Source organism: Fusarium venenatum (assembly GCF_020744135.1).
Source record: "Fusarium venenatum strain MPI-CAGE-CH-0201 chromosome Unknown EDB82scaffold_1, whole genome shotgun sequence".
In the NCBI taxonomy this organism is placed as follows: domain Eukaryota; kingdom Fungi; phylum Ascomycota; class Sordariomycetes; order Hypocreales; family Nectriaceae; genus Fusarium; species Fusarium venenatum.
The window spans coordinates 3,440,388-3,458,295 of NW_027072129.1; the positions used below are offsets into that span (position 1 = coordinate 3,440,388).

General features: G+C 48.1%; 5 protein-coding genes across 5 annotated transcripts; 3 read left to right on the forward strand and 2 right to left on the reverse strand.

Annotated features, from left to right (window-relative positions):
• Nucleotides 1–88: 88 nt before the first annotated feature.
• EDB82DRAFT_470648 (uncharacterized protein) lies at nt 89–2,994 on the reverse strand (the record flags this gene model as incomplete). Its single annotated transcript, XM_025731249.2, has 5 exons — nt 89–1,644; nt 1,694–1,901; nt 1,941–2,246; nt 2,295–2,809; nt 2,859–2,994. The coding sequence occupies 5 exons, from the start codon at nt 2,992–2,994 to the stop codon at nt 89–91; spliced, it is 2,721 nt and encodes a 906-aa protein (XP_025590293.2).
• A 1,084-nt stretch (nt 2,995–4,078) lies between these two features.
• Nucleotides 4,079–6,905, forward strand: EDB82DRAFT_519903 (uncharacterized protein; the record flags this gene model as incomplete). Its single annotated transcript, XM_025731248.2, has 3 exons — nt 4,079–4,512; nt 4,560–6,145; nt 6,196–6,905. 3 exons carry the CDS (start codon nt 4,079–4,081, stop codon nt 6,903–6,905), a joined length of 2,730 nt encoding a protein of 909 aa, XP_025590292.2.
• A 1,444-nt stretch (nt 6,906–8,349) lies between these two features.
• EDB82DRAFT_440294 (uncharacterized protein) lies at nt 8,350–11,390 on the forward strand (the record flags this gene model as incomplete). Its single annotated transcript, XM_025731247.2, has 3 exons — nt 8,350–8,989; nt 9,043–10,256; nt 10,306–11,390. The coding sequence occupies 3 exons, from the start codon at nt 8,350–8,352 to the stop codon at nt 11,254–11,256; spliced, it is 2,805 nt and encodes a 934-aa protein (XP_025590291.2). The 3' UTR covers nt 11,257–11,390.
• A 184-nt stretch (nt 11,391–11,574) lies between these two features.
• Nucleotides 11,575–12,645, reverse strand: EDB82DRAFT_34841 (uncharacterized protein). The gene has a single exon (XM_065607526.1). The coding sequence runs from the start codon at nt 12,631–12,633 to the stop codon at nt 11,893–11,895; it is 741 nt and encodes a 246-aa protein (XP_065465456.1). The 5' UTR covers nt 12,634–12,645; the 3' UTR covers nt 11,575–11,892.
• A 2,732-nt stretch (nt 12,646–15,377) lies between these two features.
• Nucleotides 15,378–17,683, forward strand: EDB82DRAFT_34864 (general substrate transporter). Its single transcript, XM_025731245.2, has 5 exons — nt 15,378–15,844; nt 15,905–16,230; nt 16,287–16,747; nt 16,807–17,221; nt 17,275–17,683. The coding sequence occupies exons 1-5, from the start codon at nt 15,738–15,740 to the stop codon at nt 17,586–17,588; spliced, it is 1,623 nt and encodes a 540-aa protein (XP_025590289.1). The 5' UTR covers nt 15,378–15,737; the 3' UTR covers nt 17,589–17,683.
• Nucleotides 17,684–17,908: the final 225 nt, after the last annotated feature.

Sequence of the window (17,908 nt, forward strand, 5' to 3'; positions counted from 1 at the left end):
AGCACAAGGTTGGGTAGAGTTCTTCATATGCTATCATAACAAGAGACAGTTGAACCATCGCTAAACTAAACATCGTAATACGTCCACATCAGAAGATGGATGTAACAGTTCTTCTCCTTGCACTGTCCCCTTTGATGAACCGGACCTTCTCCTGGGTATCTCCCACGAGCGTAGCGTCCTTAGCACTATCGTCCACGTCCAAGACCTTGGTACTGCACTTATTCTCGACATCGACTTCCTCGTCATCCTTGCCAAATCGAATAGGTCGGATCACTTTGAGGTTGAGGTCGCCGTCCTCTTCACCCTCGCCCAGACCCTTGTGGAAAATGCGAATGCCGACGACAACGACAGCGTTCCAGGGGTCTTTTTCGGTGTCGTCACCGGCTTCGGATTCGGAGTCGGAGGACGAGTCTGAGTCTGACGCTGGGACTTCACCAGTGAAGTTATCGACGTGGATCCAAATCTCTCGGTCAGCTAGGTCGAGAAGAGTGCCGATGCTTTCAACGTCAGTCTCAACCTCTTCTTCGGTGTCTTGATCAGAAGATGATGACGAGTCAGAATCAAAATCGGATTTAGATTCTTTGGCTTCTTCGATGAATTGTTTAGCGGGGGCGTCCTCGGCAGGCTTCTCCTCAGCGACCTCCTTCTCATCTGAGTTGTCAGACTCAGGAGTCATAGGCTCTTCTGGCTTGGGAGCATCAGTCTCGGACTTTCCAGCTACCTCTTCGACCTTTTTCTCGGCTTCTGCTTTCTCCTTTGCTTCCACCTCTGCCTTTGCTGCTGCCTTGGCCTTAGCCTTGGCCTCACGCCTCAGTGCCCTCTGGGCAATCTTTTCGGCTCTGGCAGCTTTCTTCTCAGCTTGACGAGCTTCCCGCTTAGCCTTCAAGGCAGCTTCCTTGAGCTTCCTCCTCTCCTTGTTCTTGAGTCGTTTATGCTCGCTCCTCTGGAAATCTTGCTTCACGAGATAATGGTTGTCCTCGCGATCCTTGAGAATCTTGGCCCTGATTTTGTCCCTTTTCTTCTGCTTGATCTTCTTCTCGTGCTCCTGTCGAGCAACCTTCTCCTCGGGCGTCTCGACAAATCGCCCCTTGCAGTGGCCAAGGTCGTAGGCGAGACCAATGCGGAGGAGCTTCTCGCGTCGTGACTTGGCGTTGTTCTTGATGACATTTTCAATGGGCAGGATTTCGTGATCGCGTGTGGCGTTGATCTTGACGCGGACTTCGTAGTCGCCTGCTTCGAGGTCGAGCTCGACATTGACGGAACGTGTCATACGGAAGGGAGTCTGACTGCGAACGACGTAGTCTGAGTGGCCAGCCTTGTGAAGACGGAAGCCAAGCTCGAAACGGTACTGGCCCTCAAGGCCTCGGAAGAAACGGTCATCGAGCTGGGACAGGGCAATCACAACAGGACCCGAGTTAGAAAGGGCGAAAGAAAAGTGCGTGTCGTGGTAGTCCAGGGCCCAGGGGACGGATAGCGATGCCCAGAGTTGGGTGACCCGCCACTCAGGGGTGAAGAGACGGGTTCTCTCAAAGGCCTGGTACTTTCTAAGCAAGTCTTCGTATGAGATCCAGAAATCTCCGTCGTCCCCGAAACGATGGTCGAGCTTTTGAAGCCATTCGGCGGTCCATTCCTTTGACCCATCGCCTAGTATCTGTTAGTAGACATCATGTGGTGAAAGGGAACATTCACTTACTCCATGGACCAGTCCATTCATGTTTACCCCAGGGGTTCTTGACCTTGAGCAATCGTTTGCCGTCGATTTCTACAGCCTTTTGGATAGAGTAGGCGTGACCTTCAACAATTCCTTTACGCTCACCCCAGGCGCCGCCAAAGATTCCAGTGCTACATCCGAACAGGAATTCATCGTTGACCTTGAGGAGCTGCTCCTTCCAAAAATACTCCTGTTGATGTATTAGTTGGTTGTTCTAGAAAGAGAGTACGGTACCTGCCTTGTCGAGGATATCAGTTGTGGCCAGCTCAGATGTGATACCTCCAGTGAGATCCTCAAGACCCTCGCCTCCAAAACCACCCTCAATAGAGCAGTAGTCACCATGAGCCTTGGCATAGCATTTTTCAAGGAGAGGCAGCCAAGTCTCTTGAGGGTGGGCGCACTGTGCAAAATAGAGGGCACTGCTGTTGGACTGATAGATGCGGCGGTAGGCCTCGTCTGGATCAACTCGCTCGATATCGTCAAAAAGAACTCGGTCGAGGTAGCCCTCGTCGTAGTCGGGCTTAATCAGATAGAGCTGGGAATGGTTAGTGCTATGTCACTATATGATGGCCAAGAGACATACAAAATCGTCAACAATCTCCGAGATCCACTCGCCATCGCGGTAGAATACGAAACCATAGACACCAACATCCTGATCGTGGGCAACACAGAGCTTCTCAATCATACCCGGCTTCTCACTCAGGGTACAAAGCGCAGCAATGAGCCAACAATCTCCATTACGGCCCTGTCGGATATCATTGGCAGTAGGACCATCGATGTAGAAGCGAGGCTTGTCGAAAATATCACCGACACGCTTGACACTCTCAGGTGTGAGGTCTTCACCAGGGACAAAATCATCTATGTTGGAGAGAGACCGAAGACAGTCCTTCTGACCCCATTTGAGATCCTGCTCGATGTCAAAGTGAGGATCGCGGTACTTTTTGTTAATGCGACGACACTCCTTGACAATCTTTTCGACTTTGGCGCGGCATGTTGCTGCGGCGTCTTCGTACGAAGCTTGGCAGGTTGTTGTGGTGACCTGGTTACCTCTTTTGGCAGCAAATTCGGTGTACGTGTTTGAGGGAATGACAGTTGTTGCTGAGGATTGTGAGTCACTGCCCTTTGCTGTGGAAGGAGGCTAGCTTACCCTTTCCTGGGTTCTTTGTGGTGAACTGCTTCCAGAATTTATCAATCACCTGCTGAGGTGTAACCTTTGATCGGTCTCCCAAGCCTTCGATGGAAGCCCTGGTGGGAGACGATGAGCGAGAAATAGACGCAGACATGTTCACAACTTGTTCACTCAAGAGAAGATGTAGAGTGTCAAGATGAGTTGCTGAGAAAGAATGGAGAGAAATTAAGTTCCAGAACGGGCCCCAAAGCGCCTTTTATACCGTCGATGAAGCAAGAACTATCGTCTATGTACGGCAGGAACATAGGCGCTTAAATGGTCTTATTCCTTCAGTTCCGTCAGCCGCCAAGCCATCAAAGGACTCCTTGCAAGTTCACAGACAAGGGAGAGACATGGTTGGATTCCTCCTTGATGTAACTTTGGCGCTGTTGAAGCGCTTCAACTGTCTTGGCTTGAGACTACATGTGAATACTTTATGCTGTAAGACGGTGAATAAGAAAAATGTGACCAGGATAGGTCTCGCTCTCGTTACTCAAGAACGCCTTGGTCCAACAGCAAACAAGCTTGGCCCCCAAAAGTCCCTTGAAAGGTCCAGCCGCCCCCTGTAGTCTGCAGCTCGCAATTGACCCGGTCCGTCAGCCCTAGAGTAAGCTCGGCTCTAGGCTCGTAGGGCTGGGAAAGGAAGAGGGGAAGTTGAGAGATGGTGGAGATTATCATGTGGTTTGGATAATCCTGGTATGTTGCGGCTGATTATGCATGGACGGGTATTGGGACCGATAATGGTAAGTGAATAGACTCTAGTTTGTTAAAGGATGATGAATTGAGGCCAGACATGATGATATTGTCTCAGCAAGTCTTCAACAATATAAAACACAGCTAACTGGTTAGATATTTTAGACAGTCGACATATATGGACATATGATGCGAGAAATTCACTAACATAAAAACGCCTCACCAGGCAACCAAGGCAGACTCAGTGAATGCATTTTATATAACTTTAGTGTGATTCAGCTCCGAGACACTAGTGATCCTACTGTACTTTAGTAGCTCCCTGCATGCCAACCAATATGTACCAATACATCATTGCTCAACAAGGCTGCATCGCTACTCATCCTATAGGAACCAGGAGTTGCCAGCCTGATTTCCAGCCGATGATATAATTGTTTGCCAGATGGACCTCAGAAAATGTCTCTTCTCAAGTTTACGTCCCTCATCAACCTTTCTCCCCTTCTCCAGCTATGGATCCTCTTAGTATCGCCAGCGGCGTGGCTGGTCTACTAACAGTCGCAGCCGCCATCATCAAAGCCTTTGACAAGATAAAAACAAACATGGAAGATTGTCCCAGAACAGTTGAGTGGGCACAGGCCGAGACCAGCGAACTTCACTGGGCTATTAACCGACTTAAGAGCATAATCGATGACCCCAACTCAGTGGCCAAGACTTCAGGCACGTCGCTAGGTCTTCATGATGCGACTGTCACCATCAGCGAGTTAGTAACGACCTGTGATGGCCTCATCGAGGTTCTCAAACCGTTTGATGATAACCGTGCTCTGGCTCGGACAAAGCTGGGCAAGGTCAAGTGGCTTCGGGTGCAGGACGACGTGGTCAAGTACGTACGTGAGATACAAGCTCACAAGGGTTCTGTGACTCTTATCCTGAACATATTGCAATGGTGAGACTCTTTACCTCTCTGTTATCACATATGCTGACATCAGGTAGCGATTCAGACGTAGTAATTATCGAATCACAAAACAAATTGGCCAGAAAGATCGATAAAATCGTACGAAACAGCGAATTGACTCAATTGCGCGTGGAGAAAATAGAAGCCATGTTCAACACATACATCATAGAGAACCCAGCTTTATTCCCCTCTAACAGATCATCTGTGGGGACGACACTGGCTAACTGGAAGGAGGAAGAGGACGGTGACACGGACAACTCATCTGTAGCCACGTCTCACAAAGATCACGAGGATTGGAATACATTTCGTTCGATTAATGAAAGATCTTTGAGTTTTCCCTCGCAGGGAGCGACTGTGCCTCAGATAGCTCGACCTGTGCCGAAGCGCACTTCTTCAGCGGAAATTTCAACCAAGACGGAGAGCAATGGTGTCTCTTCACCACCACGAAGGGAATTCGAAGAAACCCTTGAGAATTCGGGTGTTTATCAACGCGTTTATAACTCTACCGACGCCTTTTCGATATACTCTGCTCGCAATCGATCCGTGGCAGGTTCAGTTATGACCAGCTTCAGTCTCGCCGACAAGTCATCCATCCTCTCAGCATTTCCCATCATGAGCAGGACCGAGCTGAAGCATCCCGAGTACTACGCACACATGGCCGGAAACCAGCGCATATCCAAAGACTTGATGAGAGCTATCACAATGCGAAGTGTCGTCAAGTCTCCCATAGAACCCAGCCCTGAAGCACCATTTTCTCTCAAGCAGTTCCGTCCACCTCCCAACTGTGGGGAGAACGTCATTGGCAGATGGAGCAACTCTCGGACAAAGACGTGGAAGTCTAAAGAGTTTCGTACAGAGATCCAGTTTGAAGTTCCCTTTATCTTTGTATCGACTCCGGGATCAACTGAGGGATACATCGAAGGTGCGCAGGTGCACTTCATCGATGGAACACGAAAGAGTCTGGATGCTACACGCACAGATCTCGAGCCACCTCCTACAAGCACGAGGACCAAGACAGGCAGGGTTGTGAAGAATGAACGCGCGACGTGGCTCACACTCCTGTCGAGTCTGCAAAAGATGGAGAATCAGTCTCAGAACTGGACGAGACAGCAGATCATGAGTCTCAGACCGCGACCAGCCAGTGCTCAAGCAATACTCAGCTCCGTCGCAGGCAAGCACAGTCTGCGAGCAGCTTTGCAATGTGAGAGAAAAAGCTGGGATGATATGCCCCCTTCAGTAAACCGTCCATATGCAACCACCACCATGAGCCAGCTGATAGAAATGCTTGCCATGTTGGGCATATACTGGCGTGACTTTAACCCGACCTACAACATCTACCAAGCTGAAGGGAACGGGTTCCTTGTTAAAGGCCACAAGATTAGTGGTCTTGGTGTTATGTTTTACCTCCAGGCTCTGGACAAGACTGTTTTTGAAGAGAACAGACTGGTTCCCAACAGAGAGGTTACGAGACTTGCCTTTGGACAGCTTCCGACCATTTTTTCGCGTGTTGTTTGTTTGGGGAGTCGAAAGGATATGGCTGATACTCTGGCTACTTTTGGATGTAATTGCAAGTCGTCAAACTATTTCCTACGAGATGGTGCTGTAACATCTCATATCTTCCCAAGTAAGCCCCGCTACTTCCATCTGATATTAATTGTTGCTAATTTCTTCCAGTAACATTTGAACTTATGGGAATGATGGGTCAAGTATTCCACATCAAGGATCTCTGCTTCAGATACATACCGAACCCATGTTACTGCACCTGGAGCACAAGAGGATTCTCTCTAACAAAGCTACTCATCTCGTATCGAAAGTACTTACATGACGATAAAGACACGGCACATGGACAGCTGTTTGTTCACCTCAATACTCTCTTGGCCCCAAAGACGGAGATCCAACTTCAACGAGATATTCCAACCAACTATAGCTGGCAAGCTCAGGATGCTCTACATTCTGTACTCGAAGAGCTGGACGAGACGCTCATAAAATCTACGCAAACGCCGCTTGTACAGGATATTATTGGCTCTCACTTTGATGAGGTTCTATCCCAAATGAATGGCCAGACATTCCCGCGCTTGAACAGTAGCGACAAAGAAGAAATTCTGATGGCAACTTATTTCCAACAAATCCTCCCAGCCGTGCAAATCTCCTGCTCAGCCAGATTCTTCAACTTGAAGACGGCTGATTCCGAATTTAACGTAGTCAAAGGGGGACATGCCCAGACAGCAGAGTACGTATCGTATCTTTTGGCTTGCAAGGAGTTGTGGTGCACTCTTGTTCTACGGATGATTTGCTGGCTCATGTTGCATGATTTTCATGATGATGATGTGCAGATTCCAAAGGGGGATTTGTATGGGAGCAATATGCGCGTGTATATATCGTGATGGATGAGACTTGTCGTGTGAGTATACGTATGGCTGTATTAGTAATGGGTAGTTTGAGTTGTTGGTTATAGAAATTATTTGATATTTAGTTACTATAACCTTGGGACTTTGGTAACCCCAGATCCAGCCAGGATCGTCTGTTGAAATGAGTTGTAAACTAACAGGATGACCAAGACTGGGGGCTAGATCCTAAAATGCAACATTGCCACGCTTACTTGCAGCCACCTAAAAGTCTCCGATGTGTTAAAATGGGTTGACGGAGTCTATCTATATTCGTAATCCTTTCATATATGGTCTAGGGAACTCTATCAACCAGTATGCAACCGGATACCGCGCAAAGACCGGACAAGCCTTGGCGTCGGATGCTGACAGCATGATACATAAATACCCTGGTATAAAGGATCAAAGGTGGAACCTGTCAGCAATGATATGATCCACCCGTTGAGGGAATGGGAGGCGAAGTGCAGTTGCATTGCATTGCATGGCAGTAAGCGAAGCGTTACACAGCCTTAGTTGGGATGAACTCAAAGAGTCAAAGAGGAATCGATCAGATTGGTTAATAAGACCTCTTTGATTGAAGTGTGTATCGTTATAATACAAGACTAGAGTTGATGAAACAGTGGCGTTCCGTTCCTGAAAATGGCTAACTTACAGTACATTAGCGAATAGTCTCCTCAATTGTCCAGTTGGCTAGCAGGATAAACTTATGCGCGAAAGATGTATGGCCTACTACACAAGCACAAGAGTCTCGCAGGGCTTAGGTAGACATAGGATTCAGATAATATGACCGCCACTGTCGAATCGAGACAGCAACTATTTTTACTTTTCACACAGTAAATTCGAGAAGCTGACAACACCAGAATACAGTCCGTTCCTGTTGAATAGCCTCCTCAGTAGCTCTGCGTGCTGATCGATCGTTTGCTGGTCCACTTATAGCGGTCAGCCTCCCTTCAACCACGTTAGGGACTGACGAACATCCACTTGACAAGGACTCAGCCTTATTACAGTGCAGCAAGTAGCTGTAGCTAATAACTAACCAAAATGGGTCCTTGTTATTTCATCTCAATCTCAAGGAGAATGTCGTGTTTACGTTACGCGTTTGTGTTGATGTTTGTGTTTGTGACAAGAGCAAGGACCACAATGTTGAGTCGAATTAGGCTTGACCGCTGTAATTTTAGACACAAATTCGAGACTTTTAGAGTAGTTCTTTGTATGGGCTTCTTTGTTGTTGGGTCTGTTCCTGCGCCACGTTGACTTTAGCTACTAGTGATATCCCTGCTCAACCAACAGGCTCAAGCGAGAATCCTTCGCAACTCACGACCTTCTGGATGAGCAGAAAGCATGGGTCAAGCTTCTCAGACCAGCGTCAGCATCATTTTCTGCATATGATTGAAAAAAAAAGAAAGGAAGAAAAATACGTCTTGTCCCCCCCCCCTTCACCGCAATGGCCGACCCTTTTGCTTCAAGTCCTTTCACTTACTCCGACGATCACTTTGAGAGTCTCCAACCACCGAAGAGAAGTCACGGTATAAACATATTTGGGAATAGTAGTGGCTATTACTCTCCTCTCATGATGTCGTCGTCGGAAACAACAGGAGAAAGTGGACAGCAACAACATAATCAACACGAAATGTCCAACCTCGGAGCAGCTTCAACTTCCGCTTCCGGGCTGGGAATCTCTATGGGATCGGCACCGTCTCAGTCTCAGTCTCAGTCCCAGTCTCCGGATCCAAATCAACATCACAAATTGAGTCCACCTGAGACACCGCATTCCTTTCACAACTTGATGGGCGGTGACTCGCCTCGTCATACTCCTGCTCAAGGCTCTTTTAGTCCGCGCACCGCCAACTCTCAAGGAACTCCAGAGCCATATTCTGAGATTTGGGCCCCGTCGATGCCTCACTCCAGAGGGAACTCGCAGACAGATATTGGTGCTACTGAAAAGGTTAAGCAGACTCCCACAACTCAGGAAAGAGAGATTATGCCTTCATCTTCATCTGGACCGAAGCTCCCGAAAATTGTTGAGCCTAGAAGGGACGAGATGGATGATGAATTTGACGATGAGATCTTTTATAAGAAATTCGGTAAGTTTCTTTTCTTCGTTCTTGTATATCTTTGTCATGCTCATATCTTATAGCTGAGCCTCCCAAGGGTTGCTCATCAAATCGAGACATTCACCAGCCTAGATCAAGCTGGCTTTCTATTACCATTTATGTTCTTTCTGTCTACTCAACGGTCGGAAGTGGTATCTGGCTAGTGACGGCCATCCTTCAACCGCGATGGGGTCACCAGATCGCATCAAGTGCTTCACTCTCACCGTCAACCGCCACGACTCTCGCCGCCCTTTTAGCAAAGACGATCGAAATGTCCTTTGTCACAGTTTTTGTCTCGTGTCTTGGTCAGGTTCTCACTCGACGAGCTTTCATCCGAAAGGCGCAAGGAATGTCTCTTGCTGAGATGACGATGCGTAACTGGGTCATCCAGCCTGGATCTCTAATAACCCACTTCGAGACTCTCCCTTCATCTTCACTGACTCTTCTCGGTATGCTGTCTCTCACTGCTACACTTGCTGCTGCGTTTTACACCACCGCCTCAGACGCAATGGTCTCGCCAAAGCTCAAGTCTGGAAACTGGCAACACAAGGAACTAGAGGGCTATGTCAAGGCCTCTTATGCCAACGCCGCATACGTCCGTCAAGACTGCCCTTATCTTTTCAACATCACCGAGGATATCCACGCCGCAGAGTCATGTATGAACGTGCAGTTCTCTGGGCAGTCATACCGAAACCTACTCAACTACATGACAGTCTGGACAAACATCAACCAAAACGGAACCGACATCTCTGCAGACCCGAAGAAAAGGCCTGGTGGAACTACACTTCTGTTTGACAACACGACCATGTTCTCTGAGTGGATCGAGACGGAGCATAGCGATGTTGCTGCGCAGTTCGAAGAGACGGGACGAATTATTAATAATGTTACCTTGGCCCTTCCTCACCCTGGAGTCTACGGCGCTGCAACCCTCAAGAAGAACGGTATCCTTCAGCCCGATGACCTCGCCGGTGTAGGAGAGTACACGGTCCGAGCTGGCGTCGTTTCGCCTTCCGTTAATGTTTTGTGTGTCGACGTGGACAAGGATGAGATTGCACCTCTCGTCTATACAACATGGCCTAATGCCAAAAACAATAATACCGTTATTCCTGGCCAGAAGACGGGATGGATTGGTTGGACCGGTGAAATACCTCAGCCGATAGACAGCAAGGATAAGCCCTACTACCTCAACCGAACTGACGTTGATGACATTTTCAAATGGGGACCCAAGTACGAGCGTCGTCCTCCTGTCTTTCAAATGGTATGTCCAGTTGACCTGAATAATAAAGATGGTATCTAACATGACACAGTACCCCTTCGACTATAACCTGCTCACCAACGCGACTGTCTATGCCGGTGATGCTATTTACACCCTCGGTAAGAACGCTGAAAGCAAGAACTATACCCTCTGTCAGCTTCGGTCCTGGGTTTCTCCCAGTTGCTCTACAGAGTTCAGCATTTCCGGTACAGCTGGTGCTCACATGAACGCTCACTGTGAAGATGACCAAGATGAGAACGCATATCGTCGATCATTCCCTGCTGACCAAGGCTGGTCTCTTCCCTCCCTTGACTGGAAGTGGCTCGCCGATCAATGGCGATTGTCCATGGACCTCAACGGAGGTTCTGTTAATAACAACGCCTCCAACGCTCGCATCCTCACCCAACTCGCCCTCCACGAACCCAAGATGCCCGCCTCACACCCCTCTATGGCCGAGGCCCTCGCCGTTTACTCCAGCTCGCTCATCATGATCAGCGCCATCGACACGCCCTTTCGCCATTACTGGGATCAGGATCCCGAAGAGTTCCCTGGCAACCTCATCACTGAAGGACCGGGCTTCCTCCAAGCTTTCAATGCGTCACTCATCACGCAGGAATACACGTCGGGCCACACGCAGGGTTGGCAGAACATCTTCTACGTGATCCTGGTTCTCGTCTTCGCCATCAATCTCTTTTGCCTCGGTTACTTCATTATGCGCTCCGGCCTGGTCACCGATTTTACAGAACCGCAGAACTTGTTCTCGCTGGCGATTAACAGTCCGCCCAGCAGCAACTTCCACGGCAGCTGTGGAGGCGGTCCCGAGAAGAAGCAGCTCGTCGTGCCCTGGAAGGTTGCATTTGCGCCGAGCGCGAATCACTACTTCTTCCAGGATGAGTCAAGTGGGAAGGAGGTTGCTGCTGAGGCGACGAGTACAGCGAGAGAGTATGGGAAGCCACTGCAGAGTAGTTACAAGAGGCTTAGTATGAGCAGGACTTGGCTGTGAGTGGTTGAGTAATATATAGCTAGATCGTCTAGGAAGTATTGTATACATATATGAAGGGAGTTGGCTGGATTACTATTTGGCTAAGTGTTTGGCATAATATCACATAGAGTACATACATATTAAGTAATTAGAATGTTAAAATCCTTAATTGCATTAAACACTCGTCTCTACCTCTAGACCTTCCAGTTGGTAGCTGGGAGCATCATACTAGTATGTACTAAGTTTGGCTTAGGTCGTAGGGTATCTACCTTTGGATCCCCTAACCCAGTCGAAATTTTGCTGCCTCTATTATCGACGTATACTCCTGCAATATCGGTCGGTCCCTCGGCCTAATTTTCAGGCTCAATCTAGTACAATGTGAACCCATGAATACCATCCGAGTCCTCTCGTTCAGTTCTCGCGCAGTCGTTTGCTAGAACGTCTAGCACCACCAGAAGAGTCTCTGGCAGAACGCTTGTTGGACGAGCCTAGACTCTCTATGAGCGATTTCACCATCTCAGCAGCAGCGCTTTCATGTTCACTAGCCCTTTCCGCGTAGGCCTGAGCTTGTTCTTTGTAATTTCGGGACTGCACAAGGTGGTGATGGATCTTCTTGGTCTTCTCCCGAGCTTCGTCAAGATCTCGCTTGGAGTCTTCCTAGTCTTCCCCGATATCCCTCTGAAGCTCGAGACGGCTCTGCAAATCGGAAAGACGTTTTTTGAAGTCGCTTTTGACACCGCTGAGTCGTTCTTCGTAGTCGTGAAAGAAGTTTATGTTGCGGCTGTCGGCTGCCTGATCGTTGGTAGTGGGTAGCGTGTCACTGGACTCTTGGTTGGACTCGGAAGGACCGCTGATACTCTGACCAGTTGACAAGCCTGAGTAAGAAGTAGGTAGTGACGAGTTCAAACTAACAGATTCATATTTGGGCTGGATGTGTCCCATGATAAGTTTACGCTCCTGTTCAGCGTTGTCGAGACGAGGATAAAACGGCTGGGTGAAATCGAGTGTTACTCCCCAGTGATGCTCCATGTCGAAGCACATTTTTTTGACAGCCTCACTGTTTGGGAATAGAGCCTGCATGATGAAATAGTAGGGATAGTACCGGAGAGGTTGGTTTGGGCGGTTGGACGACAGTCCCCGAAAGTACTTGTAGGCTTGGTGGGAACTCGGTCTGTCAGCAACGCTGATCCATCTGGACGTTTTGAGGTACAGATAAAGTTCATGAACACTCTGGCGTGACATGCAGGACTTGGCCTGTTCATACATTGGGAGGACCCTTTCCACGTGCGACAGAACCAGCTTGCCATGGGACCAGCTCTTTTCCCAGTGGCTCGCAAGGCTTTCGACAGTAAGGGTGTGATCGCAGTCAGGCGCACAATCAGTAGGGATGTGCTCCATGGTGGTCTGTAGGAGAGTTAGTGATGCATTTCTTCAAATAGCATAAGAGTCGAGTCGTTCAGGTACTAATGCACGAGGTGGAGGACTTACTTTTTGTGTAACCCAACAAGAAGGCCGATCGGGTGCTTGTTGATGCTGTATTTATTTTGAGTCAAGTTACCGGAGCACAAAGAAAAGGAAGCAGAAAACAAGATAAAGAAATGCGCTACGCGTGACGCGTGAATGCCATTGTTTCTTTGTCTGGAGGTTGCAGTGCTTGACAGTGACAGCTGCTTACCAGTGCCAAGGAACACTATCCAATGCCTTAGGGCTCTGCAGAACAGTCTAATAATACATACTTACGCCCGTCAGGCAGATATATGTCACTTATATTAGGCAACCCTATCTCCGATAAAGCTATAGTATCATAGGTAGCTAAGAAACATGTGAATATCAACACCGAGCTCTCTAATGTTATGATATGATGTTCAGAATAAGGAGAAATACGATATTTCGATAGCTACAACTGGTAAAATAATTAGAGGCGGAGGCACTGTTAACTTTCTATCTATCAAAAGAGCTCTTAGTAATGTTACCTAAGAGATGCAATAGTAACTAGGGGAATAGTGAGATGTCATCATTCTATCGTTTCGATATAATACCATAAAAGCAAAACTAGCCGTTTCTTCGTAGATAAACGACCCTTGCAGCTTTACAATAAAATGCTCCTAATATACGCAAATCATCCCCATAATAGCGGAGTGTCTTCTCCAGGTTTTAGAATTGCTCAAGTCTGGAGTTGTCGCTTATCTTGACATACGCAAGCACACAGACAATATGCATCCCCAGTTACAGCACGTTGCGGAGGTGTTGAAATTGCAACTTTAGGTTGCAGTCGTCTCAAGTCAGAATCCCAACGGTCCGACAAGTGTCGAAATAGTGTCTGCAAGTAATGCATCTCCCAACCTATGATTCGTCTCTTCCCCTCAACGGTCAGTGTCGATCGTTTCAACCCTGGACTCAAATGCAAAACCATGCTCCATAATACCGCCGACTTGTAGTCCAAAGGTTGTCACTGTTTGAAAGACATCTAATGATCTATCCCTGCCCAGACTCCAACATGACTCCATTTCCTGATGCCGATAACCGTTGAAGCGAGTGAGAACGGTGCAGTTTTCGGTGGCACCGCAAAGCAAGAGTTACGCTAGACCAGGGTCCGGGTTAGGTCACCGGACCGACAACTGGGGAGAAGTTGGAGATGGGAGAGGGATCGATCAACTGATAGAATGGTCGAGCCAAGATGCGGGGTTTTGAGGGATGGATGTCTGGGGGACAGGGGCGAGGATGGGGATGGGGAAGTGACTAAGTTAGTCTGTGAGCCGAGTTGGCTAGAGAGTCAGCCACTGATCAGTCGAGTTTGAGTTAATAGCATTTGCTTTGTTCGTCACGGGGACATCTAAACTTGTAAACATCATACTTCCGTGTAATTTTTATCATAACAACAACTTAATGCAGAATACTGTAACTTTTATCATAACAACAACTTAATGCAGAATACTGTAACTTGTTGATGTCCTGCAGGCAAGGAGCAACAAAGTTAAGGTTAGAGCCTTCAGTGCAGCCATAAGGGGATTGTCCTGCAGGTGAACAGTAACACAGTCAAGGTTAGACCCATAAACAAGGGCTACTTCCATCCCTAATCATCAACAGGCTTTCACAGCCTTGCAATGCAGCATTGCATTTGGGTGAGGTGATTGATAGTGTAGACGGGGCGCGTTGATCAAGTGTCACATCTGCATGATTAGAGGAAATTACTTTTTGCCATAAACGCGATCTAGACAATTAAACGAGGCACTCTATGATGTGATTGAAATCATCAGAGAAACCAAAACTCTCCCACAAAAGGCCCGAACTTGATGGCCTTTGCGTGCGCACTATAATTGACACACGCGATCATGCCCATGCCACCAAGTCGGGGCAACACACACAAGCTGACGACTCTATCAGACAGTGAGCACACCTTCACTGGAATATACCATGATGTTGAAATTAAAAATCAAACGCATTCTTTGTCGCTGCGATTATTTAGTCGTGGCAAAGATAATAAAGACTTGCCTAAAAGAGTAATAGTCTTCGGCATCTGCGTCGCCGAGCCGGCCTGGCCCGGGTCTTGGCTCGGGGAGAGTATCCACTCTCAACCCCAGCATTTCATACATTAGCTTTAGTCTCTATTCTCTATTCTCCAGGTCTCTCCAACATCTACTCCACAAACATGGACTGGATAGCCTGGGGGGACGGAGTTGACTGGAGAGCCCAACCCTCAAGCTATGAGTGTATAGAGGAAAGAGTCTACAGAAGACAGAACCTACAGAATTGCATCTCTCTACAATAGACTCCCCTCTCATATTTCTTCAATCATCAAAATGCCACCATCTACCCGTCTTTTTTACTCTTAGGCCCAAGTCTAACTCCTCAGCTCCTCCTCGCTACTTTTAGTCCTACACCGTCGGGCTCAATGCGGCCGAGGCGTTCAAAGACGTCTGGTCAACTCCGCCAGTGACGACATGGATGCCCTTGATACTCTAAACATTCTGCACAGAGATCCTTGCTGTACCAATCACCAAACCACCTTCTCCCCCTCCTCTTCTTCCTCTCCCTCTTCCTCTCCCCATGTCTGATAACCCCACAATCTCACCCACCACTGTACAGACTCCAGTAGGTTGCTGGTTTAACTTCCTCGTCACAAGTTGATGGTGCGGCTACTCCGCATCTGCTAACCTAGCTATTATGCTGCACCCACTAGCCGGTCAATCCGCACACTACCAGAAAGAGAGCTCTCCTCTGTCCCCCTCATGTTATACCCATTGAGTTTGGCTCTGATTGTGGCCGTTTGGTTCGGGGCCACAGAACAAAAAGCTTATTAGTCTCTGTGATCGACCGACCTTATTTGTCTTTAAAAGGGAGCGATTTCCCACATGTGCAACTAACTCTCTTGTCCCAAGTCACTCATACACAATAAGCAAAGCATCACTAAGCTTTGCTTTCCTCCACTTCTATCCTACCAAGCAAATACAGCTCCAACACCTTCAATTCGAAGTCCTTAGCTGGTAGCTCAAACCTCCAAAATGAATACTCTTCGAAGGGCATCGCTCAGCAAGCCCGAGGAGGCTGGCAAGACATGGCCTGCTATCGCCATCGGTTGCTTCGTCGCCTTTGGTGGTGTTCTCTACGGGTATGTTCCGTCCTTAATCCCAAGTAACTACCACGATTCAGTCTAACAGGTCATTCGCAGTTATGATACCGGTACCATCTCAGGTATCCTAGCCATGCCGTACTGGCAGCGCCTCTTCAGCACTGGCTACAAAGACGCCAAGGGCAACCTGAACATTACAACAGGGCAGGAATCCAGCATTGTCTCGATTCTTTCTGCCGGTACCTTCTTCGGTGCTTTATCTTCACCATTCATGACTGACTCTATCGGTCGTCGTCCTGGTCTCATGATTGCTACTTGGGTTTTCAACCTCGGTGTTGCTCTTCAAGTTGCTGCCACGTCTATTCCTCTGTTCTTGGCTGGCCGATTCTTTGCTGGTTTCGGCGTTGGTCAGATCTCTGCTATTAGTAAGTTTTACAATATCAGAATGAGAATATAGAGAACCGTAACTAACGCTATCCAGTCCCTCTCTACCAGTCAGAAACGGCTCCTAAATGGATTCGAGGTGCCATTGTCGGATCATATCAATGGGCCATTACCATTGGTCTCTTACTAGCAGCCATTGTCAACAACGCAACAGGTGGCCGCAACGATACAGGCTCTTACCGTATCCCTGTCGCTGTTCAGTTCGCGTACTCCCTCATCCTCTTCGGTGGAATGATCATTCTCCCCGAGACTCCTCGATTCCTTATCAAGAAAGATCGTCATGACGCTGCAGCCCGCGCCCTCTCTAAAATCCGTCGTCTCAGTCCTGATCACCCCGCTGTCCAAGCTGAGCTCGCCGAGGTCAGGGCCAACCACGAGTTCGAGAAGAGCATTGGAACTTCTTCATACCTCGACTGCTTCAAGCCTCCTATTCTGAAGCGACAGTTCACTGGCTGTGCTCTCCAGGCTCTGCAGCAGCTTACTGGCATTAACTTTATTGTAATTCACCCCCTTGCAAAAGCTCTGGTTTCACGGGAATATGTCTAACAAGCTTCTAGTTCTACTACGGTACCAAGTATTTCCAGAACTCGGGTATCTCTAGCGGTTTCGTTATTTCCATGATCACTTCAGCCATTAACGTCGCCTCTACTATCCCTGGAATGTACGCCATCGACAAATGGGGTCGACGACCTCTTCTCCTCTGGGGTGCTGTCGGCATGTGTATCTCGCAGTTCATCGTGGCCATGTGCGGTACTTTCTCTACGGGGCAGAACTCTGATGGAACCATCTTTGTCAAGAGTCTGGCCGGCCAAAAGGCTGCTGTGTCTTTTGTCTGTATCTACATCTTCTTCTTCGCCTCTACCTGGGGTCCTCTGGCTTGGGTCGTTACTGGAGAGATCTTCCCTCTCAAGACACGTGCCAAGTCTCTCAGTATGACTACCGCCACTAACTGGCTCTTCAATTGGGCCATCGGTATGTTGCTCGCTCCAACAATCTTCTATTGTCATGTCACTAACATATTGCAGCTTATTCTACTCCCTACCTCGTCGATTTCGGTCCCGGAAAGGCCAACCTCCAGTCCAAGATCTTCTTCATCTGGTTCGGTTGCTGTTTCCTGTGCATTGCTTTCGTATACTTCTTCATCTACGAGACCAAGGGTCTGTCCCTTGAGGAGGTTGATCAGCTATACGATGAAGTCAGTGTTGCTAGCAAGTCCAAGCAGTGGAGGCCCACTGAGTCTTGGGAGCATCGCCAGAGTGTCTCAGGACCTGATGGTAAGATGTTTGGTGGAAACGATCACCAGGGAGAGGTTACTCATAACGAGAAGAACGGGGTTTAAGAGAATGTTGATGTGAAGAGTTTGTAAGAATTATTAAGGTTGGAGGTTGTGTTGCTAAATTGATGGCCGATTATGATTATCTACGAAATACCAGATATGTTATGAAATGCTTAATTATTCAATATTCCCATACTTAGTAACCTTTCATGACTATTGATTTATGCCGGTATAGGACTTTGTTCTATCTTTACAGCTTACATCATGACTCCCGGGTAAGTCGGTTCTCCAAGTCATCATGTCTTGCTATTTGGCATGTGTGCTTGTAGGGCTGTAGCATTCCGATATCATAATCACTGTCGGTAGAAACAATCCAGCCAGAT

Excerpts from the sequence above, each read along its gene's own strand:
- EDB82DRAFT_34841 (XM_065607526.1), bottom strand. The coding sequence starts at position 12,633 with ATGGAGCACATCCCTACTGATTGTGCGCCTGACTGCGATCACACCCTT.
- EDB82DRAFT_34864 (XM_025731245.2), top strand. The coding sequence starts at position 15,738 with ATGAATACTCTTCGAAGGGCATCGCTCAGCAAGCCCGAGGAGGCTGGC. Across the intron at positions 16,748-16,806 it reads TTACTGGCATTAACTTTATT|TTCTACTACGGTACCAAGTA; the intron begins GTAATTCACCCC and ends ACAAGCTTCTAG. Across the intron at positions 17,222-17,274 it reads GCTCTTCAATTGGGCCATCG|CTTATTCTACTCCCTACCTC; the intron begins GTATGTTGCTCG and ends AACATATTGCAG.